Source organism: Onychomys torridus, chromosome 19, assembly GCF_903995425.1.
Source record: "Onychomys torridus chromosome 19, mOncTor1.1, whole genome shotgun sequence".
Classification (NCBI taxonomy): domain Eukaryota; kingdom Metazoa; phylum Chordata; class Mammalia; order Rodentia; family Cricetidae; genus Onychomys; species Onychomys torridus.
Genome location: NC_050461.1, coordinates 22,157,016 through 22,175,705, shown reverse-complemented (window position 1 = coordinate 22,175,705; position 18,690 = coordinate 22,157,016). Strand labels below are relative to the sequence as shown.

At 39.1% G+C, this 18,690-nt stretch overlaps 1 protein-coding gene across 2 annotated transcripts in view; it reads right to left on the bottom strand.

The window, feature by feature from the left end:
• The window catches only part of Clvs2 (clavesin 2), a 72,606-nt gene extending 54,896 nt beyond the window's left edge, over positions 1-17,710 (bottom strand). The window contains exons 1-3 of one of the 2 annotated variants that reach the window (XM_036168874.1): positions 17,010-17,710; positions 15,565-16,454; positions 97-271 (exon numbers count right to left, since the gene is read on the bottom strand). In XM_036168874.1, the coding sequence (XP_036024767.1) occupies positions 97-271; positions 15,565-15,953 (564 nt within the window). In that variant the 5' untranslated portion in view covers positions 15,954-16,454; positions 17,010-17,710. The remainder of the gene's footprint in view (positions 1-96; positions 272-15,564; positions 16,455-17,009) is intronic. The other variant, XM_036168875.1, reaches the window with a different exon arrangement.
• Between the last annotated feature and the right edge of the window lie 980 nt (positions 17,711-18,690).

The window sequence follows — 18,690 nt, the reverse complement described above, 5'->3', positions numbered from 1 at the left end:
GACAGGGGAACCCATGGCTGATGTATAAAGTTTAAAACACATAATAATAAAGAAAAAAATACAGGAGACAAGGAAATGATACCAGCATATCCTTACCTGAAGACCTTCAATGGCAAGTCGAAGCATGCTTGGTGTAAGCTTAGAAGCTTGCTTGAAGGTAAAGTTACTCCAGTCTATGATCAAAACAAATCCATTTACTTGTAGCTCTGGATCTTCAATCATGGCTTCTAAAGAAAGTAAGATGGCACGCAAAATATCCACCAGTGTGTACCTGTCAGCAACAGAGAAGTATTAAGTTGAAGTTAACAGCCACTTGTTATAGCCACCTGGGTAAAAATTATTGAGGTTTTGTATTTGGGTGGCGTTTGGGGGGGGGGGATGTTTATTTGAGGGTGTGTGTTGTTTATTTGTTTGACTGATTTTTTTTTTTTTTTTTTTTTTTTTTTTAGCAAACTAAAGATTCTCTTTAAAAGACCTCAAAATGATTTCTGTTATGGTTTTAAGAAGACAGGGACTTGGAATGGGCCATGAAAACAAAGTAGAAATTAGCAGGCAGAGGCTGTAGAAGTGGTTCAACAGCTAAGAGTGGTATGGCCGTGTACTTCACTTGTACAACAGCCAAGCTGAATTCCCAACACCCACGTCCGGGGTAGCCTGTGATAACTTCATTTCTAGAGGAATCCAATGCCTCTTGCCTCTGTGGGCACTGCAACGATGTGCGCATACTATCCCCCATTAAAAATACATAATTTAAAATAATAAAAATAAACTTTAAGAAAGGAAGCATATATTCTACCCAAACAAATGACAATGTTTTTGAAAATATTACAGCATGTTTAAAATTGTGTAGTATTTTTATTTTCCTCTAGGTCATCCATGCATCTAAGCCTTCAACCAACTGAGAATCAAATACGTTTTGAAAATGTGTAAAACATGAACATGTATGGAAACTTTTATTATCCAATAAATACAACTATTTGCATAGCTTCTGTACTTCATTCGACATTGTCAGTCATCAAGAGATACTTAAAGAAAAGAAGCATAGAAATTATATACAAATACATTGCCATTTTAGAAAGAGTCTTAAGCATCTTCAAATTTTGGTGTCTATGTAGAAAGCTGAAAACCAATGCCCAAAGACACTTGGAGACAACTGTGCTTGAGAAATTTGAGAATGAGATTCAGAATCTCACCCAACAAACAAGAACACTGTGTGTGAGAGCTATGTATTAAAAAAAAAAAAAAAAGAAAAAGAAAAATAAAAGTCCTTAATTGTTTCTACTGTGTTTCTCTCATAAATAAAAAAAAAAAAGAACACATGAGAAATGGAATTAGAAAACAATAAATAAAAACAAAGGGGGAGAGGCTAAGCAAATCCATTCCCTCTATGATAAACTAAGCTATTCAAATTTAAGGATTAAGATCTTTAGCTTTACTCCATACACTTAGCCTAGCACCTTGACAGGATCTAGAAACCCAGTAGGTGGACACATCACTGTCAAACAGAATCAGAGAGAAGTGTGAGGACAGTGGTGCTAGGTTAAGACACTGCCTCGGCGAACAAGGGGAAAGGAGGCATCAAATGGCAACTTTGAGAAGTGTTTTTAGAGGTAAGCTTATGAAAAGTTGGTACTATATATTTCACTGGAGAAAAGGACCACAAAAAAAAAAAAAAATTGTGATTCTGGTTTTATCCCAGAAGACGAGCAAACAAATAAGGGTAATAAATCATATAAGTGGACTTAAAAACAGAAAAATCACATGCATGTCTTAACAAATGAAGAGGAGGTCTTTGACAAAATCCAACATCATTTCACAGTAAAAGTCCTAGAGAGGATTGGTTTAGAGAAAGCATACCCAACAAAATAAAGGGGATATATGACAAGCCCATACTAACAGCATGCTACATGGTGAATAAATTGATGCAGTCCATTTAAACAAGTATCAACATGGGGCTTTATTCACACATCTGCCCTCCTATTTAATAGAGTGTGATAAGTCTCAGCTCAAGCAATAAGATAAAAAGGAAATCAAAAGGGCACAAATAGGAAACTAAGTCAAACTCTCCCTGTCTGCCAATAATTTGATGTTGTACTTAAAATATGTAATGAGTCCACCAGAAAACTTCTAGCAGTCATTAAACTTTCAGCAAAATAGGACAATACAAAATTAAAACGAAAATTAGTAGCCTTTCTACACACCAAAGCCAAACACATTGAATGAAAAATTGGGGAACTGATCTCATTCATAATAGAAAAAAATAAAACAAAACAATAACGTACTATTTCTGTCTTTCATTAGAAACAAACAGGCATCTAAGGAATAATACAATAAAGCAAAAACAAACAAATCAGAATAAGACAAAACAAACAGAAGAAAAAGAGCTAAAAGAAAAAGCACAAGAAACATATATGTGTGTGTGTGTGTGTGTGTGTGTGTGTGTGTGTGTGTGTATGTATATGTATACAAAACACACAAACATTTGAACACACAGGAATCCCAGAAAAACAAAATTTAAAGCTTCAATATATACATAAAGGACTTGTAAGGTTTAAAGAAATGCCTTAACTCATCATTATGAGACAAAGAACTTCTAACTTTTTCAACTATGCTGTTGAGTTCATTTTGTGTTAGCCATCTACTGTCCAACATGAGGTCTGCCCTTATACATAGTTTATTTCCCCAGTAAGACGTCCTTGAAGAAAACTAATTATTTATTTGCAAGTGGTTTTCAACTGGATATAGTTTTTTGGGTTAGAGATAGGGACATGTATTCACTTCTCCTTTCTGTTCTTGGACCCCATCTGGTGCAGACTCCTGCAGGCTCTGTGCATGCTGCCTCAGTCTCTGTGAGTTTGTGTGTGCATCATTCAAACTGTGTTTTGAAGGCCTTGTTCCCTTGTTGTTCTCCATCCTTCTGGCTCTGGATGGGAGGAGTGGTGGGGAGGAACTGGGAGGAGTAGGGAGAGGGTAAACTCTAATCAGCATACAGTCTACGAAAAAAAAAAATCTAATTTCAATAAAAGGGGGGGGAAGCTTGGAATAAAACTAAGCAAGAGAAACTTTAAATATTTAAAAGAAAGAAATTAAGTTAGACACTAGAGATCCAAAGTCCTCTCATGCTGACAGAGTAGTAGAATTGACATTATAAAGATGACCAGCTTACAAAAAGCAATTTATAGATTCAATGCAACCTCAATCAAAATAGCCATGCCATTCTTCACAGAACTAGAAAAAACCTTCAAATTCATATGTAAACACAAAATATAGATCTGTACATCCAATGGAATCATTCGAAAAAAGAACAATGCTGAAAGCATACATAAAATAATAATAAAAGCAGTATGGTGATGGCACAGAAATAGAAATGTATATTAATGAAATAGAATAGAAAATTCATATCTAAGTTCACTCATCCATTAATTTTTGGCAAAGAAGCCAAAAATACACATTGAAGAACACAGCATCCTCAACAAATAATATTGGGAAAACTGGATGATGTTTACATGTGTAAGAATTAAACTAGACCTTTATCTCTCACCTTCACGAGAAAATAACTCCAAGTCAGCTTCTATACAGCAAAGAAAACAGTCAACTGAGTGGAAAAAAAAAAAAAACAGCTTACAGAATGAGAGAAAATTTTCCCATGTACCTTTCGACAGAGAATTAATATTATTGAAAAATCACCAAAAAAATGAAACATAAAACACCAAGAAAACAAACAACCAAGTCAAAAGCAGACTGTAGATCTAAAGAAAGAGGTCTCAACAAAATGAGATACAAATAACTAACAAACATTTTTAAAATGTTCAATTCTTAATCATCAAGGGAATGAAAATTAAAATTACTTTGAGTTTCTATCTCTCCCATTACAGAATGATTATTATCAAGAAATCAAACGACAGCCAAAGCTGGAGAAGGTGTGGAGAAGAACACTTACTGTTTGTGGGAGCGTAAACTGGTGTATCCACTATGGAAATCAACATGGAGATTCCTCAGAAAAACTAGAAATGAAACTATATATGGTATAGCTGTTCCACTCCTGAGCGTATACCCAAAGGACTCTCCTGCAGAGACAGCTGCTCGTCTGCATCCATTTTTTTCTCACTAGTCACAACAGCTAGAAAATCAGCCGAGACACCCCCCAACTAATGAACAGGCAAAGAAAATGTGGTACCTACACAATGAAGTTTTATTCAGCTGTGCAGGAAGAGTGTGTTATGGAATTTTCAGGTAAATAGATGAAACAGTAAAACTTACACTGATTGAAGTAACCCAGACCCAAAGAGACAAACACCACATTTCACTCTCACATGTAAATCGTAGCTTCAAATTTCTGATTCTATTTATTCAACTTGAAGTTCCCCCTAGAAACCAGGAAGCTAGAAAGAAGCCATTTTCAGGGATCGGTGAGGGGGGAGATAGTAGAACAATGGTAATATGAAAGTAGAGACACCACATAACTTGATTTCAAGAAATAAAGACACCAGATTGGCACTGAGGTGGAAGCTTCCTCCTAGTAGCTAGCTTTCATAGCACCAGAAGGTGCCATTCAGGGTACCAGTAGAGAAAAGGCATCAACAGTCTGACATACAATGCCAACCTGCAAGGTAAGATAAGCACTCTTGTCCACTAGTAGCATGCATAACTATTACAGAGATAGTCAACCACTCACTCTCTGCTTTGCTTTAAGGCTTTGTCCACTTGGAGGAATCCATGCCTGGTACCATAACACTAGTCAAAAATCAACAGCTGGGGAGTTGGGGTAGGGGTAGGTACCGTAGGCCCTAAGGATCTACTTTTCTTTTTGCTTATCTAAATTCACAGCATCAAACTACCTTCCAAATACTAGCCCAAGCCCTGATTAGAGAAACCTCTCATTTGAACCAATAGTTGTGAATACACAGACTCAGAGACTCTCGGGGATCTGACAATAAGGTCAAGTGCCCAGGCTTGAACAAGACATTTCTATCATCTATAATATGACTGTCTTCACCATGGCCCAGGGAACATTGTGGAAGAAGGAAAAGGAAGAATTTAAGAACCAGAAGATGTGGAAATGTTATCTTCTGAGAAGAACACAGCCATTGTACTCAAGATGTTACAGCAGCCACACGTTTGCACTGAGTCACCCAAGAATGGGTCTGTCCACAGTTAGGGATCAATTGAGAAAGGGCTTAGGCACCCTGGCTTCTCATTGTTGAACTAGCTCTTGGAGAGATGAAGTCATTCTCAGTTATGTGTCACTGGTGAACCAACCAGGCTCCAATGGTAGTTCCAAACCAATATGATTATATAAACACATCTGGTTAAACTTGGTGGGTCACAAATCAAAACATAAATTCATAAATCTGAGAATGGGACTGAAAGGGTTGATAGAGATGGGAGGGAAATAAGAGAAGGTGGGAGGTAAGGGGAAAGAAAATTCATTATACACATGCTCATAATCGGAAAAAAATTAAAGAGAATGATCTTAAATTAGACTATCTACTTTTGTAAGAAATAATCATCAAAAGATTATTTTCAACTATCTGGAATGTATCCAGGTTGCTATAGGCCTCAGTGTAAAAGTTCTAAAAATATTCCCTTGAATATGTAAGATAATGAAACTACTCAAAAAGTTATTACACTTGTTTATTTGTTTAGGGTAGAGTGGGTACAGGTGTGCACATGCTAGAGTTCATGTGGAGGTCAGAGAACAATCTTTGGAAATTAGTTCCTCCCTTCCACTAACAGGATTGCAGGGGTCAATTTCAAATGTCGGGATGAGTGGTAAGTGCCCTTGTCCCCTGACCCATCCTGCCAGTCCCTAAAATCAGAAAACTTTGTGGAGAGTTCAAAACTTCTGTAGCTTATGTGCCTTGAATCTGTGAAATGTGCCTGGCTGTTTTTGATACCACTCTGTGGCTGTTCCACATTCACTGTAAACATAATGTTCCAATAGTGTTCTCTGAACTGGAGCTTGTAAGCCTGCAGAAATAGGCAAGTCAGAGCAGAAAGGATATATTTTAGGTTAAAATCGGGCACCTTTTCAAAAAATCATTTTTAATTTCTGAAATGCACAATAAAACCATGTTAAAGAAAAATTTAAATTCACAAAAGCTTAATTTGGATATTCCCTCATGGGGGTGATTTATCCTTGCATTACATATAAGAATCTCAAATATAATTGATATGAGAACATTATAAAATGTAATTTAAATATGAACTATGCTACAAGGGGGCAATGAATTTGTATGTAGTGAAAAAAAAAATCAATCGTGGCCCCAGTAAGGGTGAACCAAGAGACAATTTGTTTCAAGAAACATACTTGGAGCATGGTCCTTCAAAACTGGGTTAAAATAAAGAGATTTATACACTTCATTATTCCTAAGGAAGTAAAATAAGGCAAATCACAGAATAAATGAGGAAGTGACTCTGGACTGGAGAACTTTCAAGAGGAAATCTAACCTTTTAAAAGATACTCATTGTCTTACTCCAAAAAGGAAACTAAATGGTCTGATATAAATAAATCATTTTAATTTTTAAGTTTGCAAAAAGAAACATTAAAAGGTTCCAAGCTAACTGCATTCAGAGGGCAAGCCAAAAACACTCTTGACTTCATCTGGCCTTCTGTTGTCAAACATGTCATATTCTCACCATTAGCAACTCAGCAGGCTCTTGCTTAACAGAACATTATTACACAGGCTCCTGCCACTGCCTTTAAAATACCATACACAGAGACATAACCTCTACTAGTAAAAATCATCTCTTCAGATATCTTCCCATCCGTTTCTTTTTAAAATTACTTTCAGATGATTTTTTTTTTTACTGAAGACCACTAAAATGAGATGTTTCACATGTTCATATTTGGGGTATAGACCCAAGATAAACGGCCGTTGCTGTTCCTCTCTTGTGTACTAGGAAAGAGTCATGGATAAAAACCAGCACATTGTTGCAGCTCATGACTACCAACTGTGCTTCCCAAAATAGCATAAACCAAGGCTTGAATCAGTTGAAAGAAAGATGTGAGACACATAGTAAGAGGAAATCATGATTTTTAACAAAGGGCAGCATACCATGTAAACCATCGCTCTCAAAGGAAATTAAACCTTCCATAATATGTTTTTTTTTTTTTAAAAATCATTGACAACCATAGCTACTTCTTATTCACTATGTAGTCAGAAAGTATTGAACGCCTCTTGAAGCCCATCAGTTGTAAAAACCAGTCTTCCTTACAGAGTATAATATATCCCTCAGTTCATAAGTTGGGATCATTTTTATTTAACTTAATGTCTTAATGTAACAGTTATGGCCATATAAAATACAAAATCAAAGTAGGGACTGTTATTTATTTCTCTAATCCCAGCTTCCCTTTGTGCACTGAAGAAGTTGTTGAATATCATTAAGTTTTCACTTCCTTTTTCAAAGTCAGAGATAATACCATTGGCTTCATAGGACAGAATGTAAAACGTGTAGCTTTGTGCCTACCACAGACTCCACACTTAGGTGCTAACTTCTATGATTCCTGCAGATACTTTTTTCTTTCTACATTCACTTACTCTACACTTGTTGTTTGGACCTTTTGGGCATATAGTCTTAGTTTCGCAAAAAATTTTATAAGGATAAAAATGAAATAAATGTGTAACACGTTTAGCAGTACTTGGCCTATAATGAAAACAAGAAGAATGTTTACAATAATCTTTGCTGCTGAGACTGAACTCTTTCTTGTCCCACTTTTCTAGACAGTGTTTTAGTTTTTCTTCCACTCCTTCCTCCAGGAAGTCGAATTTGGTCTCCTGCTTATCTCATGGGCTATCTCACAGACTTCCAAAGTCATGTGTTTGTACCTTTGGCCTAGGTACTAGGCAATGCCCTATGGGTGGATCCAGAGCCAGTGTCCCTCCTGAGATACATCTCATCTTCCCAGTTGCTATGTAAATAGCAGCACTTCAGTACCCCTTTTTAACTCAATTATCTCATATTAATGGAACTCACTCCTGTGTCCCCAAACCAACTTTCCCTCTGGGATCACCTGTATCAAGCACTTAATGAATGACACCTTATTTAATTTCCTTTTGCCTCTACATTTTTCACCCAAACCCAACTCTCCCTTTCTCTATATATTCATGTATCTTTGGTATCCAATGACTCCTTCCCACTAGAGTCCTATCTCCATTACCTAATATAATGGTACTCTGCCTGTGTTTTGTTTTGTTTGTTTTACCTCCTTTCTTTCTCCTGAAGACATCTTACCTACTCTCTTTCGTAAAACCGGTCTTCTTGACACCTGCATGTAACACTTATCACCCATAGCTCTTCCAAAATCTTGCCATGCCCTTAAAAAGTACTACTTCTTACCTTACAGACTCACATATAACAAGCTCTTTCCAGATACTTGAGCTTTTATCACAAGAAATGCACCCCCAAAACACTGGTGTTTTTCTCTGCTCTTCCGTCTCTTCAATCTATTGAAGACGCCACTGCTTTTCATTTTCCTCAAATTCCACCCTTCTCACCTCCAGCACGCTGTGCTATGTGAGTTTGTCGCCATCTATTTGAGACATTGGCGGCCTTCTCCACTACAAATCCATATCTCACAAGAAATCCCGGTTTGTCTTTGGACCTCATGAATCTAATCTTACCATTAGAACTGTGTTTTTCAATGTGATACTATTTTCTGTCGTCAGTACAACATCCACAGGCCCTGCACACTCAGTTCTTTCATATTCTAGGCAAAAATCAAATTATTTTCAGAGGATACTGTTTGTATCCCCAATGCAGAAGAAAACAAGCTGCCATCATTTGGTGTGAATATTTGGGTTATATCAATCACTTCAGGTTTCCCTCTCCCTCCAAAGGACAAAATGAAAAGCTACCTAAATAGGAAATAAAGTTATATAATACTGCTTAGTAGGGAAGAAAAATGAAACTTTGGGTTTTTTTTTGTTTTTTGTTTTTTAATTAAAGAAGTTAATTACAGGAAGTGAATTCTGAAAAGTGCTTCTCAAAAGCACTCAGAGTGACCAAGCAATCTTCTTTTTCTGCCTCTAGCCAAGCCATATTTGGTAGTTTCCTGGGCAATGTTTCCCTCCTAGAGTCCACAGCAGCCCTTCCTTTTGGTGTAAACACCAACTAAAATGGCAAATGGGCCATGTCCTTTACTTTCCACCCTTTTCAGTATCACGGGGGAAATACGCGCTAGCATCTCGGTATCACACTGAACGGCACAACAGCCAGCAATTTCCCTTTGTCACTAAATCAATCAACCATTATTAAACCCCTCATTAAGGCTAGCCCAACCCCTCAGTTTTCATTAAACCACATTTTTCTAATGTTGAAAGCATTTCCTGTTAGAAAGGTGCTTGAGGTTGAAACAAAGGCAAAGAATTGACTTTATTAAAGCTGCAGCGTATCATTAGTGCTAAAGCTGATGAACCCATCTAGACGTTTTATATTACCATACAGTGATAATAATGATTAATAATAATAATAATAATACTTCTATCTGGGTAATACTTAAGATTTTCAAAGAAATTTCAAATGTATTATTTTAATCTTGACATAATAATGAAGTTTCAGCACAAGTTTGAGCCCATTATTTTGCAGAGGAGAACATAGGTCTCAGGGAATTTAAAGTTTTCCCAGATTCTTCATGGGAAGAAAGAGGGGAGCCTAGGTTAGAAGCCAGCATCTTTCTGATACCACTAACAAGGTTCTTCCCACTTCCTTTGGATAAGTGGATGGATGGATGGATGGATGGATGGATGGATGGATGGATGGATGGATGGGAACAGTAAGAATAAATTTAGTTAACTAGATAGGTGATTTTTCCCTACACAAACTGAGTAGTTCACAGCTACTCTGATACCCCCAAATTCTAACAGTAGTCTATAATATCTTCATCAAATATTTGGGGCCCAACTGTTGGTTAGTTCTTTGAATTTTCACTTTTTGCTCTAGAAAATCTCTATGTCCCTTAACATTACAAAGCAAATGTTATATGATTATACTTGTCCTTAATACTTACACATTTTTAGATAAAAAGCAAATTGAATGAAATATTAATAACTCACTTTGTTGTTTATTATCATAAGGACGTAATAGACCAAAATATATTTTGCTCATTCTCTTAACACTGCTCTTTATAATAGTGAAATTATGTATCCATTCCAGGCAGTGTTAAAGGAGCTCAATCTTTGTTTTCCCAAATGGAAGGAATCCATTCATTTAATAAGCATAATCTGCCTATGGACTAGGTGTTGACTCCTGTGTTGATATACCTTTAAATATTTCATTTGAGTCATCCTGTAGTAACTTAAGTCCTTCGCTACTCTTCAACTTTGTTTAAAGCTGCTTATTTGTAACATGGGAACAGCCTGAGTCAAACCTAGTCAGCCTGCTAGCAAGGGTGGCTTCTCTCGGTTTGCTGCTATTTTAGTATCATTTCACTAGTTGCTGAATAATTGGCCCAGTTTTAAGAGACTGTCCTATTTTTTTTTTCAGGAATTTGTCACCTTATATTTCCCAAGACAGCTTTTTATATCACCTTCAGTTTTCCATGGTCTGTACCTTTGTTTGGCGTCAGTTGCTGGTCCCAGAACTCTGTTGAGAGAACTTCTTTACAGTTATGGGAGTTCTTTCAGGACAGAAATCCCATGTAACTCCCATCAACCATTGCTAGCCTCAGTCTAGCCCAAACCCACCCATAACATCACACAGCAGTGCCTTCCAGCTAATGAAGAAGCCTTGTCTGCACTGCACTTGACAATAATGTCTCAGCTGAGAAAATTCCAGTAATCTGTGGAAGGAAGCCTTTGAAAATCAGATCAAACCATTGAGCCTTTTTTTTTTTTTTTTTTTTTTTTTTTTTTTTTTTAAGGATTGCTATAAGCATGTATCCCTATGTCTCTGGCTAATTTCCCACAACTATTTTGATCTATACACACTCATTTTTGTTTTCCTTCAACTTACATCTTTTAGAAGACTTTAAGGAAGAGCAAATCATTGCACCTGGCACTTAATCAAGCCGGTGTGCTCTGAGGCTGGGTTTTTTTGTTTGTTTGTTTTTGTTTTTTTTTTTTCAGTTTTAGGTGACTGAGGAATCTGCATTTCTTTTTAACGTTGACCTCACTCTTTGGAGAAATAGGAGCATGGTCATAATTTGAAAAGAAGCCACAAATAGTTGTCCATTTACATGGTTTCTTTTCTAAGAAAAAGCTATACAATACCAATAAATGTGCAAGAATAATAGGCAAATCTCTGGATAATTTAGACGATCACAGCCATATCTGAACAGTCTGTGGTCTACCACTTCCAGAACTTGAATACTGTATGTGATAGTCAATCATTGTGACAAAACAAGAACAGGATGGTTAGCACACTCTGAATTACCACAATTATAAGAATTGTTTAAATTATAGTTACATTTAATTGTTTTCTAATGACTATCAGTGGGGTTCCAGATAAATGACTGTTTAGAATATAAAGAATAGCTCTGCAAACCTGCTGCAATCTACAAAAGTATTAGTAGTGAGCTCATTGACAATATACAAGCCAACTCCGAATATGTCATCTTCTATTTCATATGACAAAACTTCATTCATGAGTATCTCTAGTAACAGTTACTTGTCCATGCAAGGAGTGCCCCCGCCCCGTGTACATGTATGTGAGATGTACACTATACAGACACAAGTAGAGGTCAGCGTTACCAACCTTTGGTGCCAGGCCTCATCTTCCTTCTTGTTTGAAACAGAGTTTCTGTAGTTTTGCCACTGTATACAAGCTAACCCATGAGTTTCCAAGGATTCTCTTGTATCATATTCTCACAAATAAGAGCCCTGGGATTCCAGAGGCACAGGCTGTGTGTCTAGCTTTTACTTGGGTTCTAGAATTTGAATGTCCGTTTCCTTGCTTTTGTGGCTAGCGCTCTTACACACGGAACCATCTCCACAGCTTTTATCTATGGAGTCTAACTTCTCTGGTATTTGCTCATCATCTGAGGCCTAGAATGCTTTCCCTTTTTATTCTAAGCTTCATTTCTACAAGAAGCTATCTCTTTTAGTCTAATGGACCATTGTCCCAGACTTTTGACAAAATCTGGTGAAAAAAAATTGAATTTATCTACCAGTCCTAAGCAAGGCACTATCATTGCAGAAGCACATGAAGCAAGTGATATCCAGGGTCGAAGAACAACCAATGATGCAGTGTGACTATCAAATGGTTTTCATTCTGTTTCAAAAATTATGTTAGAGGATCTGAAAAAAGGAGATAAATCTGTGTGAATCTTCCAAGGTATAGCCTGATCAATGAAACACATGGCATCTGAGCCTGTTCCAGTCCTTAAAAAAAATAAATAAATAACACAGACCAAAGCAAAAGTCACTTGGACATTTTAGGATTTTGAGTTGTATTACATTTATTATAAAGTAGCTACACTGCATATATTATGCTTCACGTGATCTTCTTGAAAACTCCATGTCTCAGAAAGTTTTGAGAAATGGTTTATTTCTTTATAGTAAGTCCAAACTAGCTTGTGCTGTATTTCAGTAGAAAAAGTCACTATTTTATTTATGTTTGCCTCTCACATACACTTAAAGTTCCAGTGTCCTGGGGAACATCGAAACTTTTCTTCCTTATACAGTACAGAAGACTCATTACAGCTAAGTTCCCACTTACAATTTTGGTAAAAACTGTGAAACTTTTATTTCAACTCAGGTTCTAGTTGAGGTGCTTCTGTTACCAGACTAACTTTCTATAGACTTGGGTTTTTTCTTTTTCAAAATCCATACATTTTCTTTTTACCTCTGTACTTGGGAAATTGCATATAAACCCTTTCCCCTTAAATTATGTGCATTGAGGATTTTTCTCAGTGTCTGAAATTTCCCTGTTTAGTCATTTACACTAATCTCTTGTTCTTTCCTTAAAACAACATTAATTTCTAAAAATAGTTTTTCAACTCAAGGGATGTGGTCCAAGCTAAGTTCAGACATGCAGCCTTCTTGAACTCAGGTGCTTTGGGTCAGTCAAGACGATAGACAGGGAAGTGTGAATACCTGAACCACAGAGCAAGAGAGGGCTAGAAAATAGGAGAACGTGGCATGGGACATGGGCACCTAACAGAGCACTATTACCAAGATATCATATAGGGAAGGTACCAGAGACTTCTATAGGAGTCAAGTAAGATAAGCCACAAGACTTAGAAGAGAAAGAGGAAATCCAGATCCGAAATGAACTGGGGAGACTCCGGCACTGTGAGAGACAACTTCCCTTCCATGCTAAGGCAGAGATCACAGCACTATTTAATCATATATTCTGAAGATGATGGCTTCCTGAGAATGCCAAAATTCAGAACTGCTTATCTGTGTCCTTGTCCATCAGTATGTGTTGATTTGAAATGTGATTTTGGTAAGAAAAGAAAATGAATTATTTTATTTTATGAGTAAAGAAGACAAATATCTGAAATTTAGACAATCCCTAAACCAGGTTCGTCTATTTCCTGTTGTTGTACTGTGCCTTCTAGATGAGAAGTGCCCCTCCTCAACCATAGAAATGATACCCTATTACTTGGACATAGATTCTGATAGTACATGTCCATAAAATGTGGCTTCTCATTTTAATTTTAACTGTACAAGCATTTATTATTACTTATCATCTTGTATTGGCTTATTGAAAATAATTCTACATGCCAATCAATAAATTCCCTCCCACTATAGATTTTCAGGGAGAGTTTTGATGATTAATAGCCTGTCTTTCTTATTAATGCATGAAATAAGCAACTAAAACACATTCTATTTCCTATAATCAAAATAACTCTTCCTACACACATGAGAACTATAAGTAATATTCACTTTGGAATGATTTATAAAATGTGAATAATATTTGTTAACTTACAGGAAAAAACAATATAGTGTTTGTGTGTGTGTGTGTGTGTGTGTGTGTGTGTGTGTGTGTGTGAAATCTGTCTCTCTGAACACTTCAGATTCAAGACATATTTAAATATAAAATGTTTACATACATTCAATATAGCATAACACCGTAACTCAATGAATATATTTCTAATCTAGCTGATATAGGGAATATGAGGTTCTGTGTCAATTTAATTTTTACATTTTGATGGACACAAATGGTTTGCACAATTCTATAGTGAACTTCTTACATTAAAAGAAAAAAATACTAAAAAAAAAAAAAAAAAAACCATGTAGTCAGTGACTGGAACTGCATAATCTTTTAAAGTTTTCTACCTGAACTCTGCCCCCCAAAAAATTAATATAAGAGCCATAGGACTCACCAAAGCAAGGGGACTCCATCCCATCCTATGGCTAATCGTGTCTGTGAATTCCTAAACTCTGTGATTCTCTAGATAACAGTTAATCTTTATATTTACCAGGAAAAATTATACCTTTCAACCTAGAATTGCAAGAAAGCATGACCAATTAAAAGGGAAAAAACTATTAAAATATTCATTTACATTTTAACATACTATTAATACTCTCAGAAGTCTGTTGAGGAATCTGTTCGAGTTACTGGATCTCTCTTTAACTGCAGAAGTCATTTACATTGCTCCAGAAATAGTTTAAACTAACCAGATGCATCCAAAGACACCATTCACAGAACTAAAAACACCAAATGCCTTAACAACTGGTTTCATAAATGCTATGAAATATCCCTAACTTTGTATTTGGTGGAAACTACCTTACCCAAGAGCCTTTTATAATTTTTATGTCTTTCCATCTGAGAAAATAGTTGTGATGAAGGACATAGAAACGTCACTGTCAGCATTTTTTCTGCAGTAAAGTAGGGGAAGTAAGAGTATTATTTCTCTTCTACTAAACAGCACCCGAGCTCATAGTCTACCAGCTGATGGATCTTAAAGTTTCCCACTTCAAAAAGATGAGCAATCACATCAGACAGGAAGCACGCCCTTCAGATTAGAGACAGGTGTAGAACACAAACACCAGTCAGCCTTTATTTTCAGTGTCGCTAAGCATGCTCAGCGACAGAGGGTACAAGTCTTCCTTCTCATTGAAGTGACACATATCATATTATGCCTTCATCTACACATCACCAAGCAGAAAAATTCCCAAGCAATAAAACTGCCTGTTCTTGGCTAAGCACCAGGCTATTTGGGGGAGATAAAATGTCAGTAAGAGGAAGAGAGAAAGACGATAACGACAATGGTGTTGAGGAGCTGACTGGAAGAACTTCTTGAGGAAGAAGAAGCAAAAAGTTGTCTCTATTCTCTCCCCCTTTCTCCACATTATTAAACATGAGAATTTAGAAGCCAAAATTTTTAGAAGTTTTATTTATCAGTTTTGTGATTTAGTTCTCAGCATAATAATATGGGTTGGGTGCACATAAAGCTACAGAAGAAACTATGTCAGAGAAGGAAGTTTTAAAAAGTAAAAAATACAAATCCTTCCCAGGGAGCAGACACAAAGCTCATTTCTCAGGCCCATGTTCCCTTCGCCTCCATCCAAAGAACCAAAAGCGTCGGAGCTGCAACATCCCAAAACTCCTCGGAGTAAACTCTCAAAAACGGAGGGGTCAAAAGATCATAAGTAAAATTTGGCATTGAGGATTTACCTGCTCTGGTCCCAGTTGGCAGCAAAAAGGACTAGAATCTTCCTCCCGTAGTGGTCCAGATTGGCCAGGCCCCCCGGAAAGCCATCCTTCAGGGCCTGCTTGATGCCAGGGTCAGTAGCCTTGAAGCTTTTGAACATATCCAGGTTCTGTTGCCGATACTCAAAGTATTGGGCCAAGAGGCGGAAAGCTTCGAAATGATGAAACTTCCTGGCCCGCAAGAAGCGTAAGATGAAAGCGTCATCGGTGCGCAGAAAGCCAATGTCTGGCCTGGTGATGACCATGTCCCTCACCTCCTGGATGTCCTGGTGCAGAGTGTCTGGGTTCTCATTGAGTTCCAGGCGGGCTTTCTCCAGGGTCTCAGGAGAGAGACCAGCTTGCAAATGAGTCATTGTTACCTTGTGCCCAAGCTGTCCACCCTGAAGCTCTCCTTTTGTGTCCAACAACACACCTGGCCCTTGCAGCCTCCACACCACACTCAGGCCCCCAGGCCTGCTAGCTGCTGTCCGCTTCCTCTCCTGTACAGGAAATGGTTCCGCTTCGTGTTCAGTCAAGTACCCTGTTGCTCCTGCTTCCCCCCCCCTCCACAGCTTTTCTGAAGAGTATCTAAACTTCTAACCCCAGCCCCCCTAAAAAACAATGCCTCCCATTAGAAGTGGGCCTCTGGGCAGGCCCTGAAAGCCTGCCTCTTGCCTTTTATCTCTCCGAATAAAAGAAGAAGAAAAAGAAAAGAAAAGAAAGAAAGAAAGAAACCCTAATTCCACTTAGCATGGGCGCTTCGGATCTTGGTTCTGTCTTCTTCTCTTGTCTTGTAAGATGCAAGGAAAACAAACCCCAGGCACATCTCAGCCCTGGCACTGTGTTGCTGCTGCGGTCCCTGCTGAAGGATGTGCCTGCCACGGATAAAGAGGGGAATTCTGATTAATAATAAGGTGGCTCTTCAGCGCTGAGCTCCAGGGCGGGGAGGGAGAGTCTTTGACAGAAAGAAAAGGAGAGAAGGGAAGGGAAGAGAGCTCCTTTCTCCCTCGGCTTATTCAAAGATGCTATTTTTACAGGACATCTTTGAGCGATTTTTACTTTAGGTTATTGTGATCCAATTAGGGGAGACTGCAGATAGTGTGCACCCTTCCCTCCGCCCCTCTTCCACACACCGTGATCTCATAAGGCTCCAGCTGGGTTTTGGGTGCCGTTGACACGGGCGTGGGCTCCCCCCCCCCCGCCCCAACTTCTGCCTAGTCTATCTCTTTATTTCAGGGCACTTGCCAAGGGAGTGGAGGGTGAGGATAAGGACGGGAAGAGACCTCTCGGGGAGCATACATGTCAAAACCAGGGTGGGTGCAGGGAGTTGTAGAGAACGAAATAGGAATGTCTCTATCTTTGCTAACCCCCCACCCCCGTCGCCCCACCGCCCCCAAAGCCAGAAAGAAGAAAGAGCAGCCAGCTCCTACCAGCAAACCCGGAGGCGGGGACACTAAGCAATGCGGCACTCCCCAGCATCCATCAGCACTGGCTTCCGCGGAGGTGGTGGCGGGGGTGATGCCAGCATCAACTCCTCTCAGAGGGATGGAGCAAGCCCAGAGAGCCGGTGGCTGTGACCCGGCTGAGGAGGATTCGCCAGGGAGCAGCCTCGGCCACCTCATCCAAGGACAGCCAGCCGCCTCTGTCGGCAGGAAGGGTGGGGACCCGCTGAGCTAGGACCACTGCTGTCCCAGGTCCTCGCCCGGCCCAGCCATTTTCGCCTTCGGGAAAGGAAGGAGGGAGAGGACCGGAACGCCGGGACCAGGCAGGCCACAAGGGCTGCGGCCGCCTTTACCTTTGTGCGCCCAAGCCGTGGCACGGCGCGGCCGGCACCAGCTGTCCCCGTGCGCTCCCGAGCCGCTGGGTCCCGCGCGTCCCTGGGGCCGCTGCCGCCACTCCTGTGCCGGCTGCTGCTAAAAGGGGACTCGGCTCAGCCCAACTCCTGATTATCCCAGCACAGAGCTCTCGGAGGCGACGTAAGCGCTCGCGCACGCACTCCGCTCCTCTCCCTGCCTCTGAGGGATAGGACCGCAATTTGGGAGGCATTCAAATATCTATCCCGAGCCTCAAGTTTAACCTGCTCCAGATCCCCAGGTCCCAGCCCAGGCGGGCTTCTACTGACCAGGAGGGACAGCTACTGCCTCACAGCCTCCCCCACACCCCTGGCTCACCCCTTTGTGTGCATGACCCCGGAGTACCCTGTAGAGTATAGCCTTTGCTCTTGCTGGGTAACTGAGGTTGACAAACCTTTTCTGGTTCCTGGAGGGAGCGATTTTGATGCGAAAGGAGTACGGAAACATTTTGTAATTTCTGCTTTTGTTGTACACAGAGCTGTTTAATTTTAAGGAAGACCACAGAGGTTTCAACATATTGCTGGTGTTTGCTCCCCTGGGGGAACTTACACGGATTTGTTTTCGGCAGTAAACTCTCCCTCCTAAATTCCTGTTGAGGATCAAAATGGCAATCAGGGCAAAATCAACAATATCCACAAGAATAACAATTGTCAGAGGACAGAGGTGGGGGTGGAGGAGATTCCTAACACATTGTATTTTTCAGTGACTTCTAGAGACACGCTTTTTCCCTTGCGATGCATCTTTATACTGGAATCATCATAAATAAAGAGAACCCTTGAGCTCATGGTGCCTGGAAACGTATTTTAAAAAAAGAAGAAATGTTTTCCATTTTCAAAGCACAGTGTGCATTACTCAAACTATAAGAAAGGGTCCTGAGTTCAAAAACCCCCATGCAGCAACTCTTTACTACACTCCAGTTTGGGGTAAGGTTCTACATTCTGTGGGTAGGAGGTGGCCTGGAAGCTGCCACACTTTTTATATTCTCAAATCATACAACATTACTTTTGTTTCCATGAGTATGGTATTGATAAAAAAAGAAAGGAGAATGGTATGGCATACTATACCATTTGTTAATTAGATTCATGTGAAATAACTTAGAGACCAGAAACAATGTAATAAACCATACATACATAGCCATTGGTTTACATTTTAAATGCGAGAGATGAGAAAATAGTCATATAAATAGATATGTGTGTGCTTATGCGTGTATCTGATGTGTTTATGTGTCTGTGGTCCGTATTTTACATGCACACTGTAC